Source organism: Hippocampus bargibanti, linkage group LG18 (genome assembly GCF_051943395.1).
Source record: "Hippocampus bargibanti isolate YZ-2025 linkage group LG18, ASM5194339v1, whole genome shotgun sequence".
In the NCBI taxonomy this organism is placed as follows: Eukaryota; Metazoa; Chordata; class Actinopteri; order Syngnathiformes; family Syngnathidae; genus Hippocampus; species Hippocampus bargibanti.
Window position 1 is genome coordinate 8,850,111 of NC_142751.1, and position 24,594 is coordinate 8,874,704.

At 42.4% G+C, this 24,594-nt stretch overlaps 1 protein-coding gene across 2 annotated transcripts in view; it reads right to left on the reverse strand.

The window, feature by feature from the left end:
* Positions 1-1,371: 1,371 nt before the first annotated feature.
* The window catches only part of smad7 (SMAD family member 7), a 32,952-nt gene continuing 9,729 nt past the window's right edge, over positions 1,372-24,594 (reverse strand). For both annotated transcript variants that reach the window (XM_089019874.1, XM_089019873.1), the window contains 2 exons: positions 19,796-19,867; positions 1,372-2,090 (listed from right to left, as the gene is read on the reverse strand). In XM_089019874.1, the coding sequence (XP_088876000.1) occupies positions 1,552-2,090; positions 19,796-19,867 (611 nt within the window). In that variant the 3' untranslated portion in view covers positions 1,372-1,551. The remainder of the gene's footprint in view (positions 2,091-19,795; positions 19,868-24,594) is intronic.

Genomic DNA, 24,594 nt, shown 5'->3' on the forward strand with positions numbered 1-24,594 from the left:
TTATTGTCACAAATTTTAGGATTATTAAAACAATTAAAGATGTCGCAGACTGTATTTGAATATACCACAAATAAACTGAAAAACGAAAAACAAATACTGTCGGCGTCGCCTGAGCAATGCAATACACCGTGCATGGGCGGAGTACACACAAAAGCAGAAATTGCCACTGGAGGCAATTAAATAGTAACTAGTTTTTCACAGACTGGGAATAATTTGTGCCTTTGGATAGTGTTATTTTACCTGCTTTTGTGCTTCCAAAGCGTAGGAGTAAACTTGATTTTTTCAGGGATGTTGACTCCATGTTGATGGTAACAGTTGTCAGCATTTGACGGATCCTCCGTTGAAAATTGTTTTGAACGAAGCACGTTTTATATTTAAATATGGAATATGTGAAATTGTTATTGTTGCGGGTTTAGTTGTGCAACCATTTCTACCGTAACTCGCTTGCTGTTGGCACAATCACATACAATCAATACACGTTTGGTATTCAGGTGAGGTGATGCATTCAGGATACTTCTACAATGTCGGGAACTAATTTAGCTTCTTGTGTTGCACGTTCGTAGCTTTCTTTAATCGAACGTTTGTAGCTTTACTTTGTGAATCAATATTCGAAATGATTATTGCTGCAGGTTTAGTTGTTTTCTATTTTTTTTTACAATTTACAATTTGTACAATTTGATTTATAATGTCTACTGTATCTCCAACTAGCTCGCTGATATCCAAACGCATACACGACACTCCACATATGAATGTACCGCGGTGCATTCATGATACTTCCGCAATGTCGGAAATTCGTAAAAACAAGCAGTTGTTCTGCATGTTCATAGCTTTTCTTTCTTTATCGATCTGTCGTTGTTTTTCTTTGTTGGTCAATATGCAATATGTAAAATTATTATTGCTGTGGGTTTAGTTGTACAACCATTTCTAATGTACAGTATCTCCAACAATCTCGCTGATGGCCCAATCGCATACACATTTGGATGTATCGTGGTGCATTCAGGAAACTTCCACAATGTCGGGAATTGTTAAAGGGCTCAGTGTTTCAACACATTCGTAGCTTTTCCTTTTTTTATCGATCTTCCATTGCTTTTCTTTGCGGATCAATGAGGAAGCTCGTTCACAAGAAACAACATGAAGCTGAAGATATTTGTATAGATTTTTTTTTAATTTTGGCATTTCTTTGTTTTGCATTTATATTAAGCAAAGTGCATCTTATTTTACTTTTTTTCCTCATCAACACATTGCACAATACATAAATAATGATGCATATAAAACGTCTCCATATTTACAATTTATGTATATATATATATATATATATATATATATATATATATATATATATATATATATATATATATATATATATGAAACAAAATACATTTCTTTCCTCTTTATTTGTCATTCAGTTTTCGAGTCACTTTTTGTGAAGAAGGTCATGTGTGTGTTTCTTCTGCTATAACTTTGTTTGAACCTCTGGAACAAAAAAGGACAATGAGTGGTGGGCGACAAGGGTTTAGCGTCTGAGGAGGACAGGGGCAGGGGAGGCCATCGCTATCGGGTGTTGAAGATGACCTCCAGCCAGCAGGGGCAACTGCTGATGAACTGTCGCGTGTAGCATTGTCCCCAACCCTTCACGAAACTGATCTGCACCGTGAAGCCCGTCCGCGGTTGCTGCGTGAACTCGTGGTCGTTGGGCCTCCGCAGGCTTCTGGCCTTGTCATAGTCGAATGCCTTGATGGAGAACCCGGGGAACACCTTGTGCACCAGCAATGCGCGCGAGTCCGGGTTGTCCAGTGTGGCCGACTTGATGAAGATGGGGTAGCAGCTTCGGTTGTACACCCACACGCCATCGGGCTCGCGGGTCAGCTGGATGCCGTAACCGATCTTGGCGCGCACCATTTGCACCAGCTGCGACTTGTTGTCCGAGCAGAGCTGGCCCAGGCAGAAGCCGTTGCCCTGAGGTAGATCATAGAAGATGTCCAGAGAGGACTCCTGGACCGAGTAGAGGCGCCCCACGCGGGTCTTCTCTTCCCAGTAGGCCACTACGCACCAATGGGAGCGCTCCCCTGACTCCGGCATGGCCAGGGAATCTAAAAAGGGAACAGAAGGAAGAAAGAGATTTGAAACTTCAACCGACATAACAAAATCCCTCACGCCATGAATCGATGAAGCTCACTCTGTAAAGTCTACATGGGTTGGTCTTTGTTTTTGGACAGATGGAACAATGGACAGCGAGTAGAGAAAGGAATCGTGAGTCATTTACTGAACTCCAGATAATGATGAATTGGGATTGCTTGCTGGACTGAGTGCTCTTGAGCTAAGCACTAAAACCCCGGACCAGAAAGGCAAACAAACCCACAGAAATTGGAGTTGGTGCACCCTTGTTTCGTTAGCGCACCCTTGTTTCGTTAGCTCTTCTCCAGCATTTGCTACCACAACAATACCAGAGCTCTGTAACACAACTCTGCGTTACTGCCACAATTTCCCACATGGCATGAATGCATCATGATAAAATTAGCACAATGCAGCCAACCAGAAGCAGCTGAGACTTAGTTATGAGTGATGGAAATTCCGGCTCTTTTCAGAGAGTCGGTTCTTTTGGCTCGGCTCACTAAAAGATCCGGCTCTCCAGAATAGCTCCTCAGTTTGTTTGTTTTTTTGTTGCTTAAATTAACTACCCAAAATCATGTAAAATTATGTGAAAAACGAATTACTCATGTAAAAAATACACTAGATCACATATTTTTATTTATATGGCTTGATTTATATGTGTACAGAGAGCATCCACTAACTTTCACTTCCCCAGTGGGTAACTCTGGTCTGATGATCAGCTGTCATTAATTTGCTTTTCATATTAATAATGCTATCATACCAACTAGTAAAAATATAATAATTGAATAATAATAACAGCATAATGCGATAACATTTGTCCACCTTTCTGCCCTTAATCCCCCGCCCCCTTCTCCTCACTGCTGCGCGTGTCTGTAATTCTCCCCTCCCCCCTCTACCACGGATATTGACCAATCACAAAGACTTAGGGCGGGGAATAGAAGTAAAAAAAAAAAAAAAGTCGGCTCCCATTTCCGGCTCCTTGTTGCGGCTCTCTACATTCATTTCAGAGATCCGGCTCGTTCGCGAACGACACATCACTATGAGTTACAAAAGCAAAGCAGTCGCAATGTGATATTGAAAATTGCCAAACAATGTTCTCCGCAAAAATGAGCTTCTGTTTGCCAAGTTGAAGGACAACCCAAAGAGGATACAAGCTTTGTCATTTTGGACAGGTAGCGGTTTTCCCACCTTATAGACAAAAAGGGCATCTAAGTTGGATGCTGCAGGGAAAACCGGAAGATAACCGCACAGTGTCTTTAAAAGAAAACAAAGTCCACCAAATTCCTTGAACATACCGCTTAACGGCGCTCTCTGCCTTCTTGTAGCCACGTTGGAATTCCAGGAGGCCAAAGCGGCAACCGGGGAGACGCTCGGTGGGCAAGTGTCCACATGCACGACATTATTTGTCAAGGCATTAAAGCGCTTATCTTGTGTCTGGCTCGCCGTGTTTTCGTTAGCGGCGCGGGCCAACAATGTGCTGACGTCACCGCAATCATCCCCCCGCGTACCGCAGGAAATCATTCGGCAAAAGAGGGGCACGGAAGACGGAGCGTTGAGTTAAGCAACAAACGTTTCCATCAACAAAAAAACCTCCTCAGTGGGAAGAGGAAGAATGGTGGAGGCAAGCGATGAGGCCTTGTCGGTCGAAAGCAGGGGTGCTCACACTTTTTCAGCATGGGAGCTCTTTTTGAAATGACCAAGTCAAAATGATCTGTCCGTTATATTTACCGATAAATACAGAGAGGATTCTTGCAACCTATCTTGATGTATAACCACATATGTTGCACAACATATAACACACTTATGTACGTTTGTTGCCATTACCCGACCGAGTTCACTCTGATAACTGGCAGACAATACAGACGTATTTTGAAAAAAAGTCCTTCCCCGTTCCGTATGAAAATGATCCTTTTTTTCTTCTTACTTGGTCCAGCTCCCCCACTCATTTTATTCTATTTTACGATTAATAGTGATGTGTCGTTCGCGAACGAGTCGGTTCTTAGAGCTGGATCTCTGAATTGAACGAAGAGAGCCGGTTCCTAACAAGGAGCCGGAAATGGGAGCTGAGTTTTTTTTGTCCCGTCCCCAGTCTTCGGTTAAAGCCGCACGTGATTGGTCGATATCCGTGGTAGAGCAGGGAGGGGAGAATTACAGACACAAGCAGCAGTGAGGAGAAGGGGAGATGAGGGGGGTTAGGGGAGACAGGTGGACAAATGTTATCACATTATGCTGTTATTATTATTCAGTTATTATATTTTTTTACTAGTTGGTATGATAGCATTATTAATATGAAAAGAAAATTAGTGACAGGTGATCATCAGACCAGAGTAACCACAGGGAAAGTGAAAGTTAGCATCCACTAATTCTGCGCACATATAAATCGAGCCGTATAATTAAAAATATTTGATATAGTGTATTTTTCACGAGTAATTCGTTTTTCACATAATTCTACACAATTTGGATTGGATTGGATTGGATATGCCAATTTGTTTGTAGTTAATTATTTTAAGGACCAAAAAAATAAATAAAAAAAAACAACAAACAAACTGAGGAGCCATTTGGGAGCCAAAAGATCCGGATCTTTTTAGTGAGCCGAGCAAAAAGAACCGGCTCTCTGAAAAGAGCCGGAATTCCCATCACTAACAATTAAGAGGAAAAAAAAAAACGAGTGACAAATTAGGATGTAACTAACGGCTAGCCTGTTAACTTTGCAATGCTCAGGGGCGTGGTTTGAGCATGCAGTGTATCTAATGAGCTGTCATCTGATTGGTTGTCCGGTGTATCAATCAAGTAAAGGGAAGGCTGATTGGCTGATGTCAATTTTTTCTTCAAAACAACCAACTTTATTTGTTCACCGTCAGTTCAAGGCAATGTCACATCACCTTGTCAAGCGATCTACTGGTTGATCGTGATCGACGTATTGAACAAAGCGTAAAAAGGAAGCGTAGCATTGGCGGCAATCTAATCCCCCCCCCTCTTCATATTTCTATTCCGCAGCAATGTGGTTTACAGCGACTCACAAGCCAGCCCCCTACCACTCAAAAGGAGGGAGCCAGTGAAACATGAGGAAGTTAAGGGTGAGGGGAAGACGGAGGGTGGGGGTTTCAGAGTGGGGAGCACATAGTTGGACTGGAACTTTTGCGTCCTTGACTAATTGCGGTGTCCTCTATTGGACGTGCGTTTACTTCCAAGTGCAAAAAAAACGAGGCCCTCGCCCCATCTCGGAGCACCACACGCACACCTTCTTCCGTTTCATCTCGCACCAGACCCTCCTCCTACCCCCGCATGTAAGCAGTAATTTGGAAGGTCTCGCCGCAGACAAACTGCGACGCTAATGCGGCAGGATATGTGGCGGTCCAAGTCAGCCTCGCCGAGGCCTGTCATTAGCCTTCATTAGACAACACTGGCGGATGGAATCAACGAGACGGGAGGAGGGCGGGTAGGGGGACTTTTAGGCAAGAGGTGGTGGGGGCAGGGTGCTAAGGCGGTGACTTAAAGCCTTCCATAAAACAAGCAGAGCTGTGTTCTTTGAAGTTGGTCAGAGCCGGGCCTCGGGGGTAGTTTATCGTAAATCCATCCCGGTGGGGCAGCAGGGGCGGGTGGGCTGCCTAAGTACCTGACTATCTACCTTAGACTAAACGCAAGAGGGGGAAAAAGGCATTTATCTTGCAGATAAGAGACGGAAAAAAACGGCTCTGACCCCGCTGACAGCCTGGTGGTGGCAGTCACCTGCAATGAGTGGATGGGGGTAGAAGTTGGAGGGGGCGGGGGACATAGACCTGGAGAGTATCTGTTTGTTATTGCTGAGAGAGACGGGGCCTGGCGTCAGGGGTCATTAGAGTCGGGCTGCCTGTCTGAGCATGTCAAAAAACACCCCACTCTTCATGACGACACCGGCGGGGCCCTGCTGGACCCCGCCCCCTCAGCCCCTTGCGATAGCCCCCAAGCAGGAAGACGCATTAAATGCCAGAAAGATTGAAGATAAGAACATGGGGGCGGATAAACACGTCAACTGGCAAAATAAGATAAAATGAACAAAACTGGGAGACCGCACAGACATTTTGGGCCACATTTTGGGTGCTGTACACTGGAAACCAGGGGGCTCCAAACTTTGTGCAAAGGCGGCCAGATTTGGTGTGTTAAAAATATAGGGAGGGGGCACGTTCTCCACATAAAACAGCAATTAATTTAAATAAATTATGTTTCACATGTTTTTTTTTTTATTTTAATTTTCAGCTGTCTTAAGCATGTATTTTGGCTTATTTGAAACCGAATTGAATTGACATTGGAATTAAATATTCACTTAAATGTATTTTTTTAACACTAAGTAACTTTTGTAACCGTTGAACAGAAGTAATCATTCTTTTGTTGTTTGTTGTCATTTTAGAAAATGGAAAAAAATGAAAATTGCTATTTTAAAAAATTGAGGGCGTCATCCAGTCAATTACCGTATTTTCGGTGAGTAAGGTCCACCGGAATATAAGGCGCAACCTTAATAATGGAGCTTTTCAAACTTTTTCCATATACAGTAAAGTCTCGTTATATCGATATTCAAGGGAGTCCGAAAAAATATCGATATATCCGACCCTGTTTGCATGTAATTTTCTCCGTGCGTGCATAGAAATAGTATCGATATAACCGGGACTATCGATATATCCGATATCGATATAACGAGACTTTATTGTATCAGGCGGGTTGGAGTATAAGGCGCACCTTCAATGAATGGAAAACGTTTTCTAACAATAATAACAATAATAATAACATTTCATTTATAAGCGCCTTTCAAAACTCTCAAGGTCACTTTACAGTCACAGGATCAGTTTTTCTGTGGGTGAGCAGCGGCAGCCACACGTGCCAGCGTTCACTCAACCCGGAAGTAACTCAAATGGATAGAAAGCTAGCTAGATAGCTAATAGCTAGCTAGCACTATTAGATAGCTAATAGATACATAGCTAGAGCTAATAGATAGCTAGCGACAGATAGTAGTGATTATGCTATATTGACATTTATTTCGCTGGGTATGAGAATATGAATACAATATTTTTTTGGCTAGTTCCTTTTGTAGAATAAACACTAGATATAGCTAGCTAGATAGATAGCTAGCTAGCTTGAGAGATAGCTAGTTAGAGAGCTACAGAGAAAGCTAGAGAGCTAGCAATCTAGCTATTTAGAAAGATAGAGAGATAGAGAATGAGATAGAGAATAGCTAGCTAGAGAGATAGCTAGTTAAAGAGCTACAGTGATAGCGAGCTAGAGAGATAGAGACAGCGAGCTAGAGAGCTAGCAAGCTAGCTATCTAGAAAGATAGAGAGATAGAGAATGAGATAGATAATAGTTAGCTAGAGAGATAGCTAGTTAAAGAGCTACAGCGATAGCTAGCTAGAGAGATAGACAGCGAGCTAGAGAGCTAGCAAGCTAGCTAGCTAGAGAGATAATATATAAATATATAAAAGTTTTCCAAATATAAGGCATATCACATTATAAGGCGCTACAGTAGAAACTGGGGACACGCACTCTTATTTTCAACGGGAGAAATGGAGTCAGCTAAAATACGAATACAAAAATTGAATTATTTATATAAATGATATATATTTTGTTGGGAAAAATCAGTCATTTGAGAAAAAAGGTTCTTTTGTCAACGTCAAGAACATTTTGGAGGCAAATAGTCGAAAGAAAAAGTCACAAGAAATCCATTGAAGCAAAGATATGTCGCTCACAAGTAGTGTTACTGTAACGTGACCATAGTGCCAGGGCAAACAACATTTTTGGGGGGGGGAGACCAAGGAGGGGAGGGAGAAGGCAAAGGTACTCGGAGCCTCAGAGGCATTTATTAGTTGGGTGAAAGCGATACAGGCGCTTGTTGGCCATGTCAGGAGCTTGTTCACAGCTTGTCCTGACACACAAGGGCTACAACTTCAGACTGAAAACACACACACACACACACACACACACACAAGGGGGAGGTGGGGGAGAAAGTGCACATCTAGGTGCCGGATTTTGGACAGACTCCTCTCCTCGCCTTACAGTCCGACGCTATTTACGGCGCCCACCAAAGGTGCTGTCTCCCTGCGACGCCGTCCTTGGCGGGCCGGGCGAGACACTTCTTCTGTATGTACATCTGTCTGGATGTCTGCCTGCAAAGGCATTAGCCTGTCTGGCTGTCTGTCATTCTGTCGAAGGCTCCACCTGCTCTCGGTGCTTCTTCTCACTGAGGATAATCTGGCTAGCCGGCAGTCTCAAAGCCATCTGTCGGTCCTGTCTTTTTTGCGCCCGTCAACCGCAAGCGTCATTCTGGCCTAGAGCCTCGGACAAAAAGGGGAGTGGTGGGTAAAATAATTTACCCTGGAAAATGTGGGAAATGTGGCGGAGTTGACAGCAATGATATGGTATTTGACGTCGCATCCGAGGCCCTAAAACAAACGCCGCTGACGTAATTTGTAATAGAACGTCTACAAATCACGGTCGCCGGCAGTATTTGTTTTTACTGGTCACTTGTTGCTAGGCAGACCTGACCACCGCAAGGACGGTTTACAAGAATGTGGTGGAAATACAGTGTCGCTCATGACACCATGATGAAAGTATGAATAGAACAAGAAAAATAATGTCAGTTTTTGCTCGCAACATGAGTAATGCAGGAATAACCCTCAGGAAATGGCAAGAAAGATATGTTATCAAAGTTTTTTTTAAGTATGTTATAGAATTATAGAAATATAGAATAGAATATATTTTTTCACAAAAAAATACTAATGAAAAAACAGTTCCAAAGTTACAAGAATGGCCTCATGGTCACAAAAAATATTAATAAAAAAAAAAAACATTCATTCACTGCCAGACGATGTGCAAAAAGATGTCCACTCCAGTGCCAGGGTTTTTGTCATTTTCACTCAAATTGCAGGACCCACAGAATATAGATTTTTAGGACTACATACAATGCAGTTTAAAAAAACCTGAGACTCTTTTCTTTCATCAGAAAAAAATAGTTCATTCCTAAATTATATGGGTCTGCAGTTATCTGAGCTTGAAATCAGCACGGCTGTACGAAATACTGTTCCAACAAATTCGTCACACTTTTCAATTCGGGAATAAATTCGGGAATTGTAGTAAATGAGTTAATCACAAGCTGAAGAAAGTACGATGAGAAAAAAAAAGAGTTAATTTCTAAGTTATATGGGTCTGGAGTTATCTGAGCTTGAAATGGGGGCTGCTGTCCGAAAGGCAAATGTTGCCCCCTCGTGGGAGGGAAAAACATTGCCAGAGGTCTAACCAGCGCATGACCGGCACCCTCGCAAGAAAAAACAAAACCCAAACAAATTTGGGAATGGCGCTCCACGTGATGCTTTTCAATTCCCGAATAGATTCGGGAATGGCAGTGAATGAGTTAACAAGTTGAAAGAGACGCAAGTTGAAAGAGGTCAAGAAAAAAAGTTCACACTTTGTTAAAAAAAGTAAACAAAGTTGCAATGACAAATGAGTCATGAAGTAATCAGAAGTAAAAGTACAATACAGTGATACCTCGGTTTATGGACCCCTTGGCTTACGAACTTTTCGGTTTACCAACGTTGCATTTATGAACATTTTACCTTGGCATACAAACTTTTTTCGTACACAGAGCTGCCTCAATGAGTGATGTGTCATTCGCGAACGAGCCCAATCTTCTAACAACAAAATGGCAGCCGACTGTTTTTGTCCTCTATTTCCCGCCCCCAGTCTTCGGTTAAAGCCACGTGACGACAGTGAGAAAGTTGCAACTTTCAACGACCATCACAAAGGTAAATAAAACGACTTTATTATACAGTGCAGTTTATTTCTTTAATTATAATATTGGCACATTTATTATACATAAAATAAGGTATATTTTGTGTAGTTTTAAGGCTTAGAAAATTAGAAAGTAGAAAATTGTTTTATGGGGACCTGGGAACAGATTATTCTCATTTTAATGGTTTCCTATGGGAAATTAATTTTTGGGATATACACTTTTCGCCTTACACACTCTGTCTGGGAACCAATTAAGTTCATAAGCCAATGTATCACTGTAGTTGTATTTTGGGCAGGAAAAGAAGTTATATCATCAAGTGTCAAAGTTACACGAATAAAGTCGCAGAAAGGACAAAGTCATACTTTTTTCCCCCTTACAAAAAGCCAACACAGCAACAATGGTGTGCAGTTATGTAACGACACACTAAGTTTCATTTTGTTCAGGGAAAAAAAGTTGCGGTGTTAGGGCGCTTTATGGTTAAAATAGCACATCAAATAAAATGTTCAAGAGGCTTAACTGGGCCTCCTCGGATTTCTGATGGGGCTACAGCGCAATCCCTGGATAAAGTATTGGGTGTTTTTTTTCTATTCACCACTTATGATAATTATCTAAACTGCCAAGGACACTAAAAAATGCTAATCATAGAAATGAGGTGTATTTATACATATCTATTTTTTCAAACCAATGTGGTCTGCTACCATAAAAAAAAACTTGGACAAGGATGTGAAGTCTATAAATGCTGTTAGCGCGCAGCTAAAGCAGCAGATTGTGTGTGCATCAGACATCGTTATGATACAGATGACCATTTTGTACGCTTTAAACAAAATGGCAGCCGGAGGGGAGGGCGTAGGTGAGGCATTTAAACGCACATTGGTAAACTATCGTAATTTCAAGCGGATAACAACCGTATGATACAAACAGACTTGTTCATTAAGAATCTGTCTTTTGTGAGACAAAGTCTGAATTATTAGCATTTAGCATTTATTAGCATCGTTAGTTTTATTAACTCATTCACTGCCATTCCCAAATTTACTCGGGAATTGAAAATGTGACGTATAGCGCTATTTTCGAATTTGTTTTTCCTTGCTGGGGTGCCGGTAAAACGCTGGCCAGACCTCTGGCAATGTTTTTCCTTCCACAAGATGGCAGCATTTCCCGTTTTTCCATGTTAGCGCTTTTTTCCAGCTTCAGCTGTTGTTAAAGCGCGATAGAAACCAATATGCATGTATTGCATTATATTTTGTACAGCCACCTTAATTTCAAGCTCAGATAACTCCAGACGCATATAATTTAGGAATTAACTTTTTTTCTGATGATAGAAGAGTGTCCAGGGTTTCTTACGCTGCATTGAACATTTATGCAGTCCTAAAACTCAATAATCCGCGGGTCCTGAAATTTGAAAGAAAATGACAAAAACCCTGGCACTGGAGTGGACACGTTTTTCCACATCTGGCAGCGAATGGGTTAACATTGATGCTAAGCTAGCCGAGGCAACTGGACAATAGGTAGCTGGTGGTTGTCGGCTAACTGTGTCCTCGACGTCTAAAAAGGTTAATCATTACCTAAGTCTGTCTCCGCACAGACACGCACGTACGCACGCGCACACGGACGCAAATAGCAGCTGAAAGCAGGAATGGGGAAGACGTGAAGGAAATGGACTCTTGGCGGCGGCGCCTTATTTTCTCAGTCAACACCCTCGCCTGAGCTAACAGGGTGGAGGCGGTGGGGGCGATGTGGTGACGGGGTCTATTCCGAAAGTTCAAGGGTCACGCTGCGGAGGCATTCCTTTTGTTTTGTTCCAAGGGAGACGTCTAACTCGTCGCATATAAACACACACGCACACAAATAGAAACCCTTGACCCTCGAGGGAACGGCAAATAATCGATACGCAACTAATAATAGTGTTTGATGATGCATTTCCAAGCTTTTGTCCAAAAAGTAGCAAAGTCAATGCTTTTAACTCACAAGTGGAGTACCCCAGAGTTATGTTTACACCCCCCTTATGATTGAAAAGCTGCCTCCATTTGCAAACTGTATTGTTTTTAACAGTAATTACTATGAAGAAATAATGACAAAGACAAAGTGAAGCAAGTCAAAAAAGTACATTTTAACTCATTCACTGCCATTCATGAATTTATTCGGGAATTGAAAATATGACGTAGAGTGCCATTCCCGAATTTGCTTGGGTGCCGATAAAGCGCTGGCCATGGCCTCTAGCAAAGTTTTCACAAGGGGGCAGCAATTCATTTTTTTCCCCGTTAGCGCTTTGTTCCAGCTTCAGCTGTTGTTGAAGCGCTATATAAACCAATATGTATGCATTGCATTGTATTTTCAACAACCACCCTCATTTCAAGCTCATATAACTCCGGACCCATATCATTTAGGAATTAACTTTATTTTTTTTCTGATGAAAGAAGACAGTCTAAGGTTTCTATCGCTGTATTGAATGTTTATGTAGTCCGAAAACTCAATATTCTGTGGGTCCTGGAATTCAAGTGACTATGACAAAAACCCTGGCAATTAATGAGTTAAGAACAATGTTGCATTTTGCAATAAATGCAATATTTTGTTCATGAATATGAATACACAGAAAATAAAGCTAATTTTGCAATGGAAAAACACATACCACATCAAATCAAAGCAGAATGTTCCATGAATGGCAATTTAGAGAAAAACAGTAGTTCAGAACATTCAGCTCGTCTAAAGTATACACTTTCCAACTATTTGTTCCTATAACAATCATTCATATTTATTTATATTTTTTTTTTTTTTTTGGGGGGGGGGGGGGTTGATTCTTACTAAATCAAAAAAAAGTATATTTGAGCAAACCCAAGAGTGAAAAAAAGCAGAAAGAGAGCCCGGATGGCAGGACAAGCCTGGCATGGGAGTGGCCCACTTTTATTATCAGCACATCTTGGACAATGACTCGCAGACATGCTATTTCTTCCCAGAAGCATCCGGGGTGGGAGATAAGAAGTGGAATGTTTGGCTGCCATAATCACATGATCTTTCACGTCTGGACCGCCACAAGACATGAAGAAGAAACATTATCATCATCCTCAGAAGAACATTCTGTTCCCATGGAACACCTCCTTCCTCCTCATGCTGACTGACTTATTATTATTGCAACACTTCATCTCACGCTGACCACACACATACATGCACATGCAGATGCACAAGCACACACCATCATCATCATCCCCGATGCCCAGATTTCCTCGGGTGACAGCACAAATAAACACCACGTCGCAGAGCATAGGGTGCCAGGCAAGACCTTGATGATGTCATCGTGGACTCGCTAGAAGATTATATACCACGCTGACTCACATGAGGGGAGAACGGCACACACCTACTTCTTTCACGAAAGAGTTTAGGCGCCGTGGCGGGGGCAAAAAATGCAGACAACCCAGAGATGCTTTAGACTGTGTATGTGTGCATGTGTGTGTGTGTGTGAGAGAGAGAGAGAGAGAGAGCGAGAGAGATACTCTATACTATTTATGCATTATGATGTACAATGTGTGATATCGACATGAACATAAATCCAGCAGGTAGGAAAATGAATGGTGAAAAAAAAGTCAGAATACAGACTGAAAAAGAGTAAAAAAAAGTTATGATGATATAAGAAAAGGGCATTAGTCATAGTTTGCGTACAAAATAATCCGAAGAGAAAATACATAATGTACTTGTAGTTCAAGTTGAAAGATGAGTTTGTCCACTAAAAGTTATATTTTACATTATATTACAAAACGGAAGATGATAAGAAAAGTTACAAAGTCATATTTTGTTTCCAAAAGGCTTAATATTACAATAAAGTGAGTCATATTTACTAAAAGTTAAAAGGTGTGAATACAATGTAATATGACAAGAAACCGAGAAGAATAAAGTCATATTTTATTCACTAATGTAAAAAAAAAGAGCCCCACCCCCTCTAAAAAGGATTATTTTTAGGCGATCAAGTCCTTTAAAGTACCTTTTCTCAAAATGTTGAACATTTCTTTTATTAACTCAATGACTGTCAGACGATGTGCAAAAATGTGTCCATTCCAGTGCCAGGGTTTTTGTCATTGTCACTCGAATTACAGGACTCACAGAATAATGAGTTTTAGGACTACATAAATATTCAATGCAGCGTAAGAAACTTTATACTCTCTTGTTTCATCAAAAAAAGAGTTAATTCCTAAATTATATGGGTCTGGAGTTATATGAGATTGAAATGAGGGCAGCTGTCCAAAGTACACAATGCAATACTGTACATACTACATACATATACATATACACATATGTATTTCGTTGATATAGCGTTTTAACAACAGCTGAAGCTGGAACAAAGCACTAAGATGGAAAAGGAGGGAAATTCTTTGGGAAATTGTATTGTTTTTTTGTACAGTGGCATTCGGGCCGCGTGGGAAAAAGGAGAATCAGCAAGAGCAAGTCTGGCCTTTTGTTGTGTTTTTAATAAACACCGCTTTATCTTTTGTGCATGCGTGATTACGCAATACACTGTTGTCATTACAATCCGGTTTCTTGTGGCTATTAAGCGCTTTGTTAAAGTGATATATAAATCAATATGTATTGTATTGTCAAAAAAAAAGAGAACGAATGGGGGCTACAGTGGGCTTTATACACAAATGAACGGGATGCTGGGCTGAGAAGGAGTGCTGCACAGGAATCAAACATACGCATGAACATATTTCCGCTGCCATGAATCCGTCGTGTCAAAATGCGCTTCCAAGGTAACAATGTCCAACTTGTTCTGGGCTCAACTCCAAAAATGGTCCCCTTTCCTCTCCTTAAAGGTAAACCATAAACACCCCAAAATGGGAGAAGTCTGAGTAAACCCAAGCGGCTTTGAGCCCACATTCCATTCCCCTTCCTCCTCCCTCCTCCCCCTAACCTCACTGTTTTTTCGATTTGCGCGGTGTAATGACACAGGGTGGAGAAAACAGAGGACGGCCAAAAACCAAAATGGAGTCGCCCCTTGCCAAGAGGCGGCTTTGGCGGCCTCGCAAAGAGAGGAAGTGGGGGAGTAATGAGAGACGCCGGCTACGGCCTAACTCGGGAACGAGGGCCCCCGACCGGCATCTCCGCTCCGCTCGCGCATGCCGCTGAAAATTACAGAGGAGGTGTGGAAGGCCTCCACCCAAAAGACGCCATCTTGCTTTCTTAAAGGCAACACGGGGCATTGGGATTGCATGGGGATTCGTGTGTGTGTGTGGATCCCCTTCCATTTACTCACATTAGGATGTCAATAATTGTATAGGAAACAAGGGAAACTGAAATTATTTGTTCTAAGGTCAATATCAGCTAATTATATGAAGCCATATTGCAAGATGGTGGACAAAAAAAAAGTATTAGAATACCACATTTGACACTTTTTTTTACTGACTACGGTATTCTCCGGTGTATAAGGCACAACAAAAAGCCTTGATTTTCTTCGAAAGACGACCCTGCGCCTTGTGAAGTATTATTGAGCCACCACAGGTCTCACAACTACTGACTCCATTTTCCCCCCTGTAGAAGTAGTGCGTAACCATAATGTCTACTGTAGCGCCTTATAATGTGGTGCGCCTTTTATTTGGAAAATGTATATTTATTTTGAATATATATATTTATTTTGAATATATATATATATATATATACTGTATTATATTTGGAAAACTTTTGTCACTCTTTGAAGGTGTGCCTTATACTCCAGTTCGCCTTATATATGGTAAAAGTTGGAAAATACACCATTCGTTTTGGGTGCGCCTTATACTCCGGTGCGCCTAATACACCGAAAAATACAGTACTTGCTGCAACTGCAACCACGTATATGCTAAATACTGAAGTTTTATGAGTGATTGCAAAGAATTTCCTGCTACTTATAAAATAAGTCGTTGAAAGTTGAAAATTTAAAGACAAAGTAACAAACAGGCAGACTTAATCGCTCGGTGCTCACTGAACTGAGCCGTCGCGAGTCACGCTGACAAAAAGATTCCGTTGTCCTTTCTTTTTGGCTTCTCTTGTGTGTGTGTTTTATTTTATGTGAGTTCTTTTCCTCGCCAGCTCAAAGACATGAGGTCATATCCTGCGCAGCCCTTTCCTCTCGCCGCTAACCCAAACAAGGCGGGAATGCCGAGAGCGCAGGAGCTGGAACACGGAGGAACACTGAGGGCACTCTGTTCTACACTCGAGCTGGAAGTAAGTTTCCGGATTTGAAAAAAAAAAAAAGACTGGGTTATGAGAGTGACACTTTACTTCCAGTCATTAATGACTGTATAAAAAAATAGGGCAGTCGTCATGACAGTGGGTTTGATTTAATGAGCCTGGACTAAATTTAATCCTCCTCGCTGGAGACGATGATGGAGCTCACACCTCCAGCGGATTGAAACCCCCGACTAATTGACGTTGTGACAGGGATGTGGAAAGCAGGGGGGAATTTTTTTAAAAGTGCCATCGTCATTCTATATGTGGCAACGGGTACAGTGACACTGGACAAAAGTATTGGGGACAAAAAGCAGCTCTAAGAGGAACTTAACCTATGTCACAAAAAAAGAAATGGATGGTAAAAATGACGTGACATCAACGGTTTATAATAGGCAAAGGATCAGAGCAAAAATATGTTCAAGGAAAAAGTAAAAACTACTAAACTGCCGTATTTTACGGTGTATAAGGTGTACCGGAGTATAACGTGCATCCACAAGGAATGGTGTCTATTCAAACTTGTTCCATATATAAGGCGCACCGGACTCTCAGGCGCATATTCAACGAATGAAAAAAGTTATCCAAATGTAATAGAAAAAATATAAAAGTTTCCAAATATAAGACACACCACATTATAAGGCACTATAGTAGAGGTAAGGGTTACACACTACTTCCTCTACAGGGGGAAATGGAGTTGGGGGCTGCTAAAATTAGTTGTGAGACCTGTTGAGGCTCAATATCAGAATCAGAATCAGAATCATCTTTATTGCCAAGTATGTAGAACACACAAGGAATTTGTTTACGGTAGAACTCGCTGCACTAGTATCGTCGTCAAAAAAAACTGCTAAGTGGCACTATACAGTTCCATTTTGGTTCCATATAACTTCACATTTGGTTCCATATAACTTCACATATAAGGTGCATCTGCGTAAAAGCGGCATGGTCATCTTTTGAAGAAAAATCAAGGCTTTTGGGTGCGCCTTATACACCGGAAAATAAGGTAAACATAAATAAAATATGCATATTTATTGCAGAAGAGCTTGCTTGTGAGGTGACAATAATTTTAAAATATGCAGCTAAACTTAAAAAGGCTTCAGGAGGAAGCGCCGGTGTAACAGTGGGCAGCATGCCAGGGGTTGCACCATGGGCATTCTATCCTTGTGAGGGAGAGAAAGAGAGACAGAGAGACATTGCAGCCTGAGTGGATCCTAGTCAGTCCCGGGTGGCACCAGCAAGCATGCCACTGGCACATTGACAAGAAGTTAACAAGGTCTAAATCAAAACATTAACCGAATCCAACAGCACACAAACAAAGCTAAAATGTCCAGAAACCTCTCTTCCTCAAATATGAGCATTTTATACAGCACACCACAACGCATAAACATACACACGCATACGGGGAGGCCCACGCCTCCGCTACGCCGGGCATTCGGGCCCATTGCCAGAATTTCAACAACCCTCTCATCAATTCTCGTTAAAAACAGAAGCAGACGTGGGCGCGGGCTCTGTGCAAACGAACCCACGTGGGGAGTGGAGAAAAAGCGGCGCGGATGCTAAATCCAGACCGAACCTCTGACAAGGAAGGCCAGACAATCCTAATTTGGATCAAATTAGACGCAGACGTAGATATTCCGGCGGCCCCACTTGTGTCATTGGGATTTGTGTTTTAGGCACTGAAAAATAAGGTGAAATGCTATGCTAATAAAGCTAGCAAATGCGAACAGAAGCAAACTTGGTACTAACATAAAATTTGATGGTGGTTCCCCTGAAGCAACCATTTTATTGCTTTTGAAAATGCTATGAGGTAAACAAACCAACGATCACAATCACATGCATCTAGACTCAAATGCTACGTCGTTTTGTGCAAGTTGGATGATTCACTAAACAACAAGGGAAAAGCTATGCTAACAAGGTTAAACATTGCTATAAATAACAAAACTTATCATTTTAAATAATTGGCTACTATCACCCAACCCAACGTAACGTTTCATTGTTAGTGGCAAAATTTAGGAAAACTAACAAATTTCTTAGGTAGAGTTCATGTCTGAAAATGCTATGCTAATCATGCTAGAATCGGGAGCCAACACTGGAATTCCGAAACAATAATATTATCTATGTAGCTGTATTAAAAAAGTGGATTCTAAGACGTTGCGTGACATGTTTAGGTAGATTTTTGCGCAGTTTTGCAAACTACAAAATCATTTTGGAGAGCTATGCTAACAAGGTTTAACACTAATATTATCTATGTAGCTGTACTAAAAAAGTGGATCCTACGACATTGCTTGACATGTTTTTGTCGAGTTGCTCAAACTAAAAATTCATTATGGAGAGGAATTATGTTGGAAAAATACTATGCTAACGAAGCTAGCAATGAACACAAACCGGCTAACATTTTGTGAAGAATATATGTTAAGAATGCTACACTAACAAATTTCTAGCAATGTAAATAAAACCATTCTGAAATTATTATATGAATCTGGATGACAATAAGTCCTCTAAAGGGAATAGTTTAAGTTCCTTTTGTGTAACAAACTGCAGCAAAAATGGCGGAGGTACTGCTTCTCTCCATTCACAAAGACCTCGGTGATCCCTCTCATCAGTTTTTGTGGTCAACTGAAACCCGCTCAATCAAGTCCCCCCCCATCCTCCCCCAACCGCCTTTCACTTCCCCAACTGTCCCTCCCTGTTCTGCGCCGTGTTCCAAGCGGATGACGCGAGGCGGCGAGAGGCCACTACAGAGCCACTAGCCTGGCAGGCAGCCCACTTTGCATTTGCGCTTGTCACTGTGGCGGCAGCTTGGTTAACTCCTTCTCGCCTGTGTTGCTCTTTTCCTCAACTTTGCGAGTCATGCACAACAATTTGTGAATATTTGACTCATATGGCCACAAACCCTCTGAAAAAAAATTCCCTTGCTCCTCCCCTCATCCTCAGTCGAGAGGGGGGGCAAAAAAGGGGGCGATTGGGGGAACTGGAAGGTCAGCAGCAGGCCTTCTGGGAGAGCCATGTTTCTTTTGTCAGGGCCCCAGAGAGAGGGCGCAGGGGAGGTGAGAGGAACTAGGGGGGGTGAGGGGTGGGGGTACAGCGGGTTGCCAGGGAAAACCATGAGGGCACTGCTTTTCTGCCATCTTTGCTGAGGAGGCCCATTCACAGAGCTGGTTTCGGCCAGGAAGGAAACCAGAGGGGGAGGGCACACCCCGTTCAAGAACAAGCGGGGCAATAAGTAGTGGGGAGCGGGGGGGGGGGGGGGGGGGGGGGGGCACACCTCTCCTTCTTAGACCCTTGGTTCTAGGGTTTCACAGTTTAAAGTAAAATCTGTCAAGCTAACATGCGCAACGCCGACTTCAATGTCCAGAATGAGACAGATTCTGAGTCTTCGTCGCCACCAAACAAAGGCGGGTCGAGGGCGGTGGTGGCTATGTAGAGTAAGTGTGTGGGGGAAGGGGTATGGGCAGCAAACACCAACTGACATAAAACAGACTTTAAAAGGGCCCTGTAATGAGAACCATCTGAGGGTTGCAGAGAGAACAACTCTGCCCGCGGACGAGGCGCCGGTTTGGGAAAGGGGCCAAAAAGGATTATGGGAAAGGAAAGCCAAAGAAGCCCCGAACTAGGGCCTGGAAAAAAAGACAACTTTGGATTCGAACATGAAAAGAACACAGAGACAGTTCCAAACACCAGCCTAGAACGTCTTCTCCTAGTCTTACAAGGTGGAAAAATTCTGGAGAGAGCAATAAATATATTTACCTGATAGCCCCACGGGGGCCGAGTAGGTTGTTCCCCTGGTATCACTGGATGATGGTCCTGAGTCCGGGGAATCTGGAGCAGAGACAGACACTCGGAATTAGTGAGGGAGAAACAGCGAAGAAGCCACTGCCAAGCAGTCAATCACCAAGCGGAAATCGATGCTCGATGAATATGGTGACGAACAAACCGGGGCCATGTTCATCTACCGTAATCCACACCATTGGTTGAATCATCAGAGTTCAAAGGAAACAGTATTATTGCGGCTCAGTTGGCCAATCCCCAATCAAAAAGCATGAAGTAATCTGGGATAGAACTTTTACTACCGAGGCCTTGCCAGCAGCGCGGTTGTGCTAACGAGCGGCGTAGGCAAACAACCCGTTCTTGGCCAAACCGGCCTTGCCAGCACTTTCATTGCCCGCAAACAGCCATGCCCCGGTCGCCAGAGCAACAGTTCACAGCTGACCGCAAGGTTGGGGAAAGGGAGTGGGAGGCGAAAAAGGGGTAAACACTGTGTGGATTATATCTCCACCTCTCCCTCAGATCTGAAACAAGGTGGCGATTTACATCGGGGCTGCTTTCATATGGACTAATGCCGGCGTTGCCAGTGCTGTGGCCGACAGCGACCAAGAACGAGACATGGTTGACATCCACTTCCTGTTCATGAGAACCGTCCATTTCAGTCGTCGTAAAAAAAAAAAAAAAAAAAATAGATAAAAGATTTTTTGGTAAAATCCCAGGAAGGCGACTCTGATTTTACAACAGGTGGCGGCCTTCTTTAGATTACATTTGATCAAGGTAACATTAATGTGGAACTCTGTGGACATTGTCGAAGATAGCGACAGAAACATGATGGACAATGTCGATGAAGCTTTTTGGGTACTCTGTCCACAAGAACCAGAAGTACAACAGAAATAATTTAGAGCACAGGAATAACCATAACAACAATTACAATGTGTACAACTCTGGGTACTTAGTCCACGAGTACCAGGATGTACATAGACTATATCATGACAAGAGTTAGCTGCAGCCAAGAGATCAAACCTGCGACCTGGTTCAAAACCATTCCTGGGGACATGTCTGAGGGTCCTTAAGCAAGACACAGATAGCCCCAAAACAGCTCTCCAGGTGCTTCGGCAGCAGCCCCTTTCTCCATTAGGTGCCAGTAATAGCTAACGAGTAGTTTACTGTGATGAGTCAAATGCAGAGGTCAAGTTTTGCGTACATGACAGACTATTCCAGGTTCAAGATTGAAAAGGACAAGGGGTACAATGTGTATAATTCTGAGTACTGCATCCAGGTACAAGGCAAACAGATCCATCTATCCATTTTATTACTCGCTTTATTCAAGTGTCACTGGGGGGTTCTAGAGCCTGTCTCATCTGTTTTTTTGGGTTGTAGGTGAGGGTCACCCTGAAGCAGTTTCCATCTAATCGCCGAGCACACAGAGACGAACAACCATTCGGGCTCAGACTCACACCTCGGGACAATTTGGAGTGTTCAATCAGCCTGCCATGAGTGTTTTTTGGAATGTGGAAGGAAACTGGAATACACAGAGAAAAGCCACACAGGGTCGGGGAGAACATGCAAACTCCACACCGAGGTCGGAGCTGGAATCGAACCCGGTACCTCTGCACTGGGAGGTCGACATGCTCACCATTGATTGGATCAAAGGGACACAGGAAAACAGATCTCAGTCGAAAATTTTAAAGTGGGTTCAAGCCATTTTCTTGTTTTCCGAGTAATGTTAACAATCATGCAAAACAACAGAAAAGTATTGTCCAATGGGGTGACTGACAGCTGCAGGGGGCTTGCAGGGGGTGAGGGGGTGGTCTACGTTCTATTGTCCTATTAATACATCTCCGCAGAGTCTCTCCCAGTGGTAGTGATGGCCATAGCAGCTGTGCCCGCTGGGTCATGACAAACAGCGGAAAAAAAGTGTGGCAGATGATTTAGAGGCTAGGCTAGCTGCTAATTTCCTGGTTCTCCCTTGACGCTCCCACACCAACTCCGGGGTCTTTTTCCAGTTGCATAATCACTTCCTGTATCCATATGAGGTTTCCTATTTACTTCAGTTTGTGGGATGCCGGTTGTTAGCATGACTGACAGCATTGATTCTCGTCTTTAGCGACACGCTGAATAAATAATGGTTGATCAGCAGACAAGGAGGGAGAGCAGGGGCAGGTGCGGAATGGAGGGAGTGGGTGGGGTCCGGGGGGCACTATGAAGCCACAGCTGCAGCTGCAATGACTTCCTATTGTTTCCACTCACTGAAAGCCACTTTCTCTCCTTTCGGCTGGCGGACCCCCAGCCAGCTGCTCGTCTGGCAGGGGTCATTGTCTGGACCCCCAAGCTTTCTTTTCCGCCACTGACACACGCCCGTAAATGAGCAGCCGGCGACCCCTGCATACCGTACCCCCAACGTGTCTACATGGGCCTGTCTCCACACTGAGCACTATATAACCCCAAGTGTCAGTTCAATTGCAGCGGGGCGGCGTCAGAGAGGGGCGGGGCTAGACATTAGGCCATTTGCTGATTGGTTACAAAGAAGATTGTTTGTTGAACGAACTTTGATAATTTTTCTAAAAACCAGACAAGGGAAAGACAGGAAATTTGCTTATTGTTCTGGTTTTGTCTTCCCACTCAAGCTGCGTGGTTGCTAAGCAGTTTTCCATCTAAATTCCATTCATTCTCTTTCTTTAGACTTGGAAGCTAATGGACTGTTTGTGGTCCAAAGTGGGAAAAGACAACTTTAAAGGCACAATGTTTCAATTTTCTTCTTGTCCAAGAGCAGCATGGTTCCACTACGGTTCTCATTAGAATCATCGCTTACTTTCTCGAAAATATTTTTTGGCTAGCGGAATGCTATTAAGTCCATGAAGTGGAAGAGATGTTTCTTTGCAATAATGGCATGCGTTCCCTGTTTTGATTACCTCTTATGCTTGTGTAGCATGGCGACCGATTATATTTCTGGAATACAGACGCTCCCCAACATACGAACAAGATATGTTCTGAACGGTCGTTCGTAAGGTGAATTTGTTCGCAAGTTGCTTCAGTGCTATATTATATTATATATTATGGAATGTATGTTTAAGGCTTTTAATCAGTATGTTTAAGATTTATATACAATTTAAGGCTTGTATAAGTAACCTGTATTGCTTTGTACTGAAAAATAAACACTTAATAAAATATATACACTCAAGATATGTAACTACAACATATGTTACTCCAAAATGTGCGTATGTACCATTGTTCATAACTCGAATGTTCATAAGTTGGGGAGTGTCTGTACTTCCTTGCTTGATTCCTGTTTCAAATGATGCGGCACAGTATTGAGATTTTCTATTTGTGCATGTGGTTGTCGTGGTGGTTGTTAGCACGGCAGTCGGTTGCTTTTCCATTCGAAACCTTGTTTCTTTTTTCTTCTAACATTTCGCAAAGTTGAAAGACAAAAAAAGTGGCACACCACAATGACTTGTTTCCATGTTCTCATTGCGCTCCAGCCACACAGTCACCCTCTGAATCATCCTTGTCTTTTATCTTGAAAAGTCAGAAGTGATGTGATGGTAAAGGTGAAATAATGCGATACACTGTTTAAATTTTATACACACGCTATACAAGGACACAATTCATAGAGTATTGTTGTCTCTATCCAAACCACTTCTATGACAGTGGGCAGGTTGAGCCTTGCATTCACGTTTGGGTGCAAATGATTGCTTGCACTGATCTGATCTACTTTCCCTCTTTGTGGCATTGCAAATATTGCTAAACAACAGCAAAAAATATTTTAGGATACTTAACTCATTCACTATCAAATGTGCAAAAATGTGTCCACTACAGTGCCAGGGTTTTTGTCATTGTCACTCGAATTCCAGGACCCACAGAATATTGAGTTTTAAGACTACATAAACATTCAATGCAGCGTAAGTAACCTTAGACTCTTTTCCTTCATCAAAATAAAGAGTTAATTCCTAAATTATATGGGTCTGGAGTTATATGACTTTGAAATGAGGGTGGCTATCCAAAATACAATGCAATATGTACCTATTGGTTAATATAGCGCTTGAACAACAGCTGAAGAGCTAACATGAAAAAAGGGAAATGCTGCCCCCATGTGGAAAAAGAAAAAAACATTGAATGGCAGTTGTGACCATAATTTGTAAAATCACTTGAAATGACTTCTACTGAGCGTATATTACAAAGATTCCACCGCATATAGCTAGATTTGACGTTTTAAGACTCGCGCTGAATATTCAGGAAGTCTTGTTTTTGAGTTGGTGACGATGCCTACCGTGACGTCACGTCTGGAACGCCCCTGACCGAGAAAGCGACACACAATGCATTTTGGGTACTTTGTTTGGTCTGAAAACTTCGTGTTGATTCGTGTTCATGGCGAAATTAGAAGGAAAACACAAATAACGCGATGGTGAATCGTGTGTTGCACCAAGACTACTATTTGATACTAGTTGACACAAATTCCCAGCAGACAAATAAGCCCATTTCCAACAGAGGTTGGGCGTCATCTTGTGCATTTTCTGAGACGCGATATTGCAGTCCAGACGCCTCAAGATGACACGGAAGGACTTCTTTAATCGATTGCAAACATTTATGCTTTCCTCTTCAGAAGTATTTGTGACTGTAAAGTGTCCTTGAGAGCTTTGAAAGGCGCTTAAAATGTAATGTATTATTATTATTGTTATTATTTGAATTATATTCATAACTGGATGAGTAACAAGAAAGCCTCTTCTCCGAATCTGAAGCCATCGTTTTGATTCTCGAGCAAGGCAAGACGTCTTGGTGTG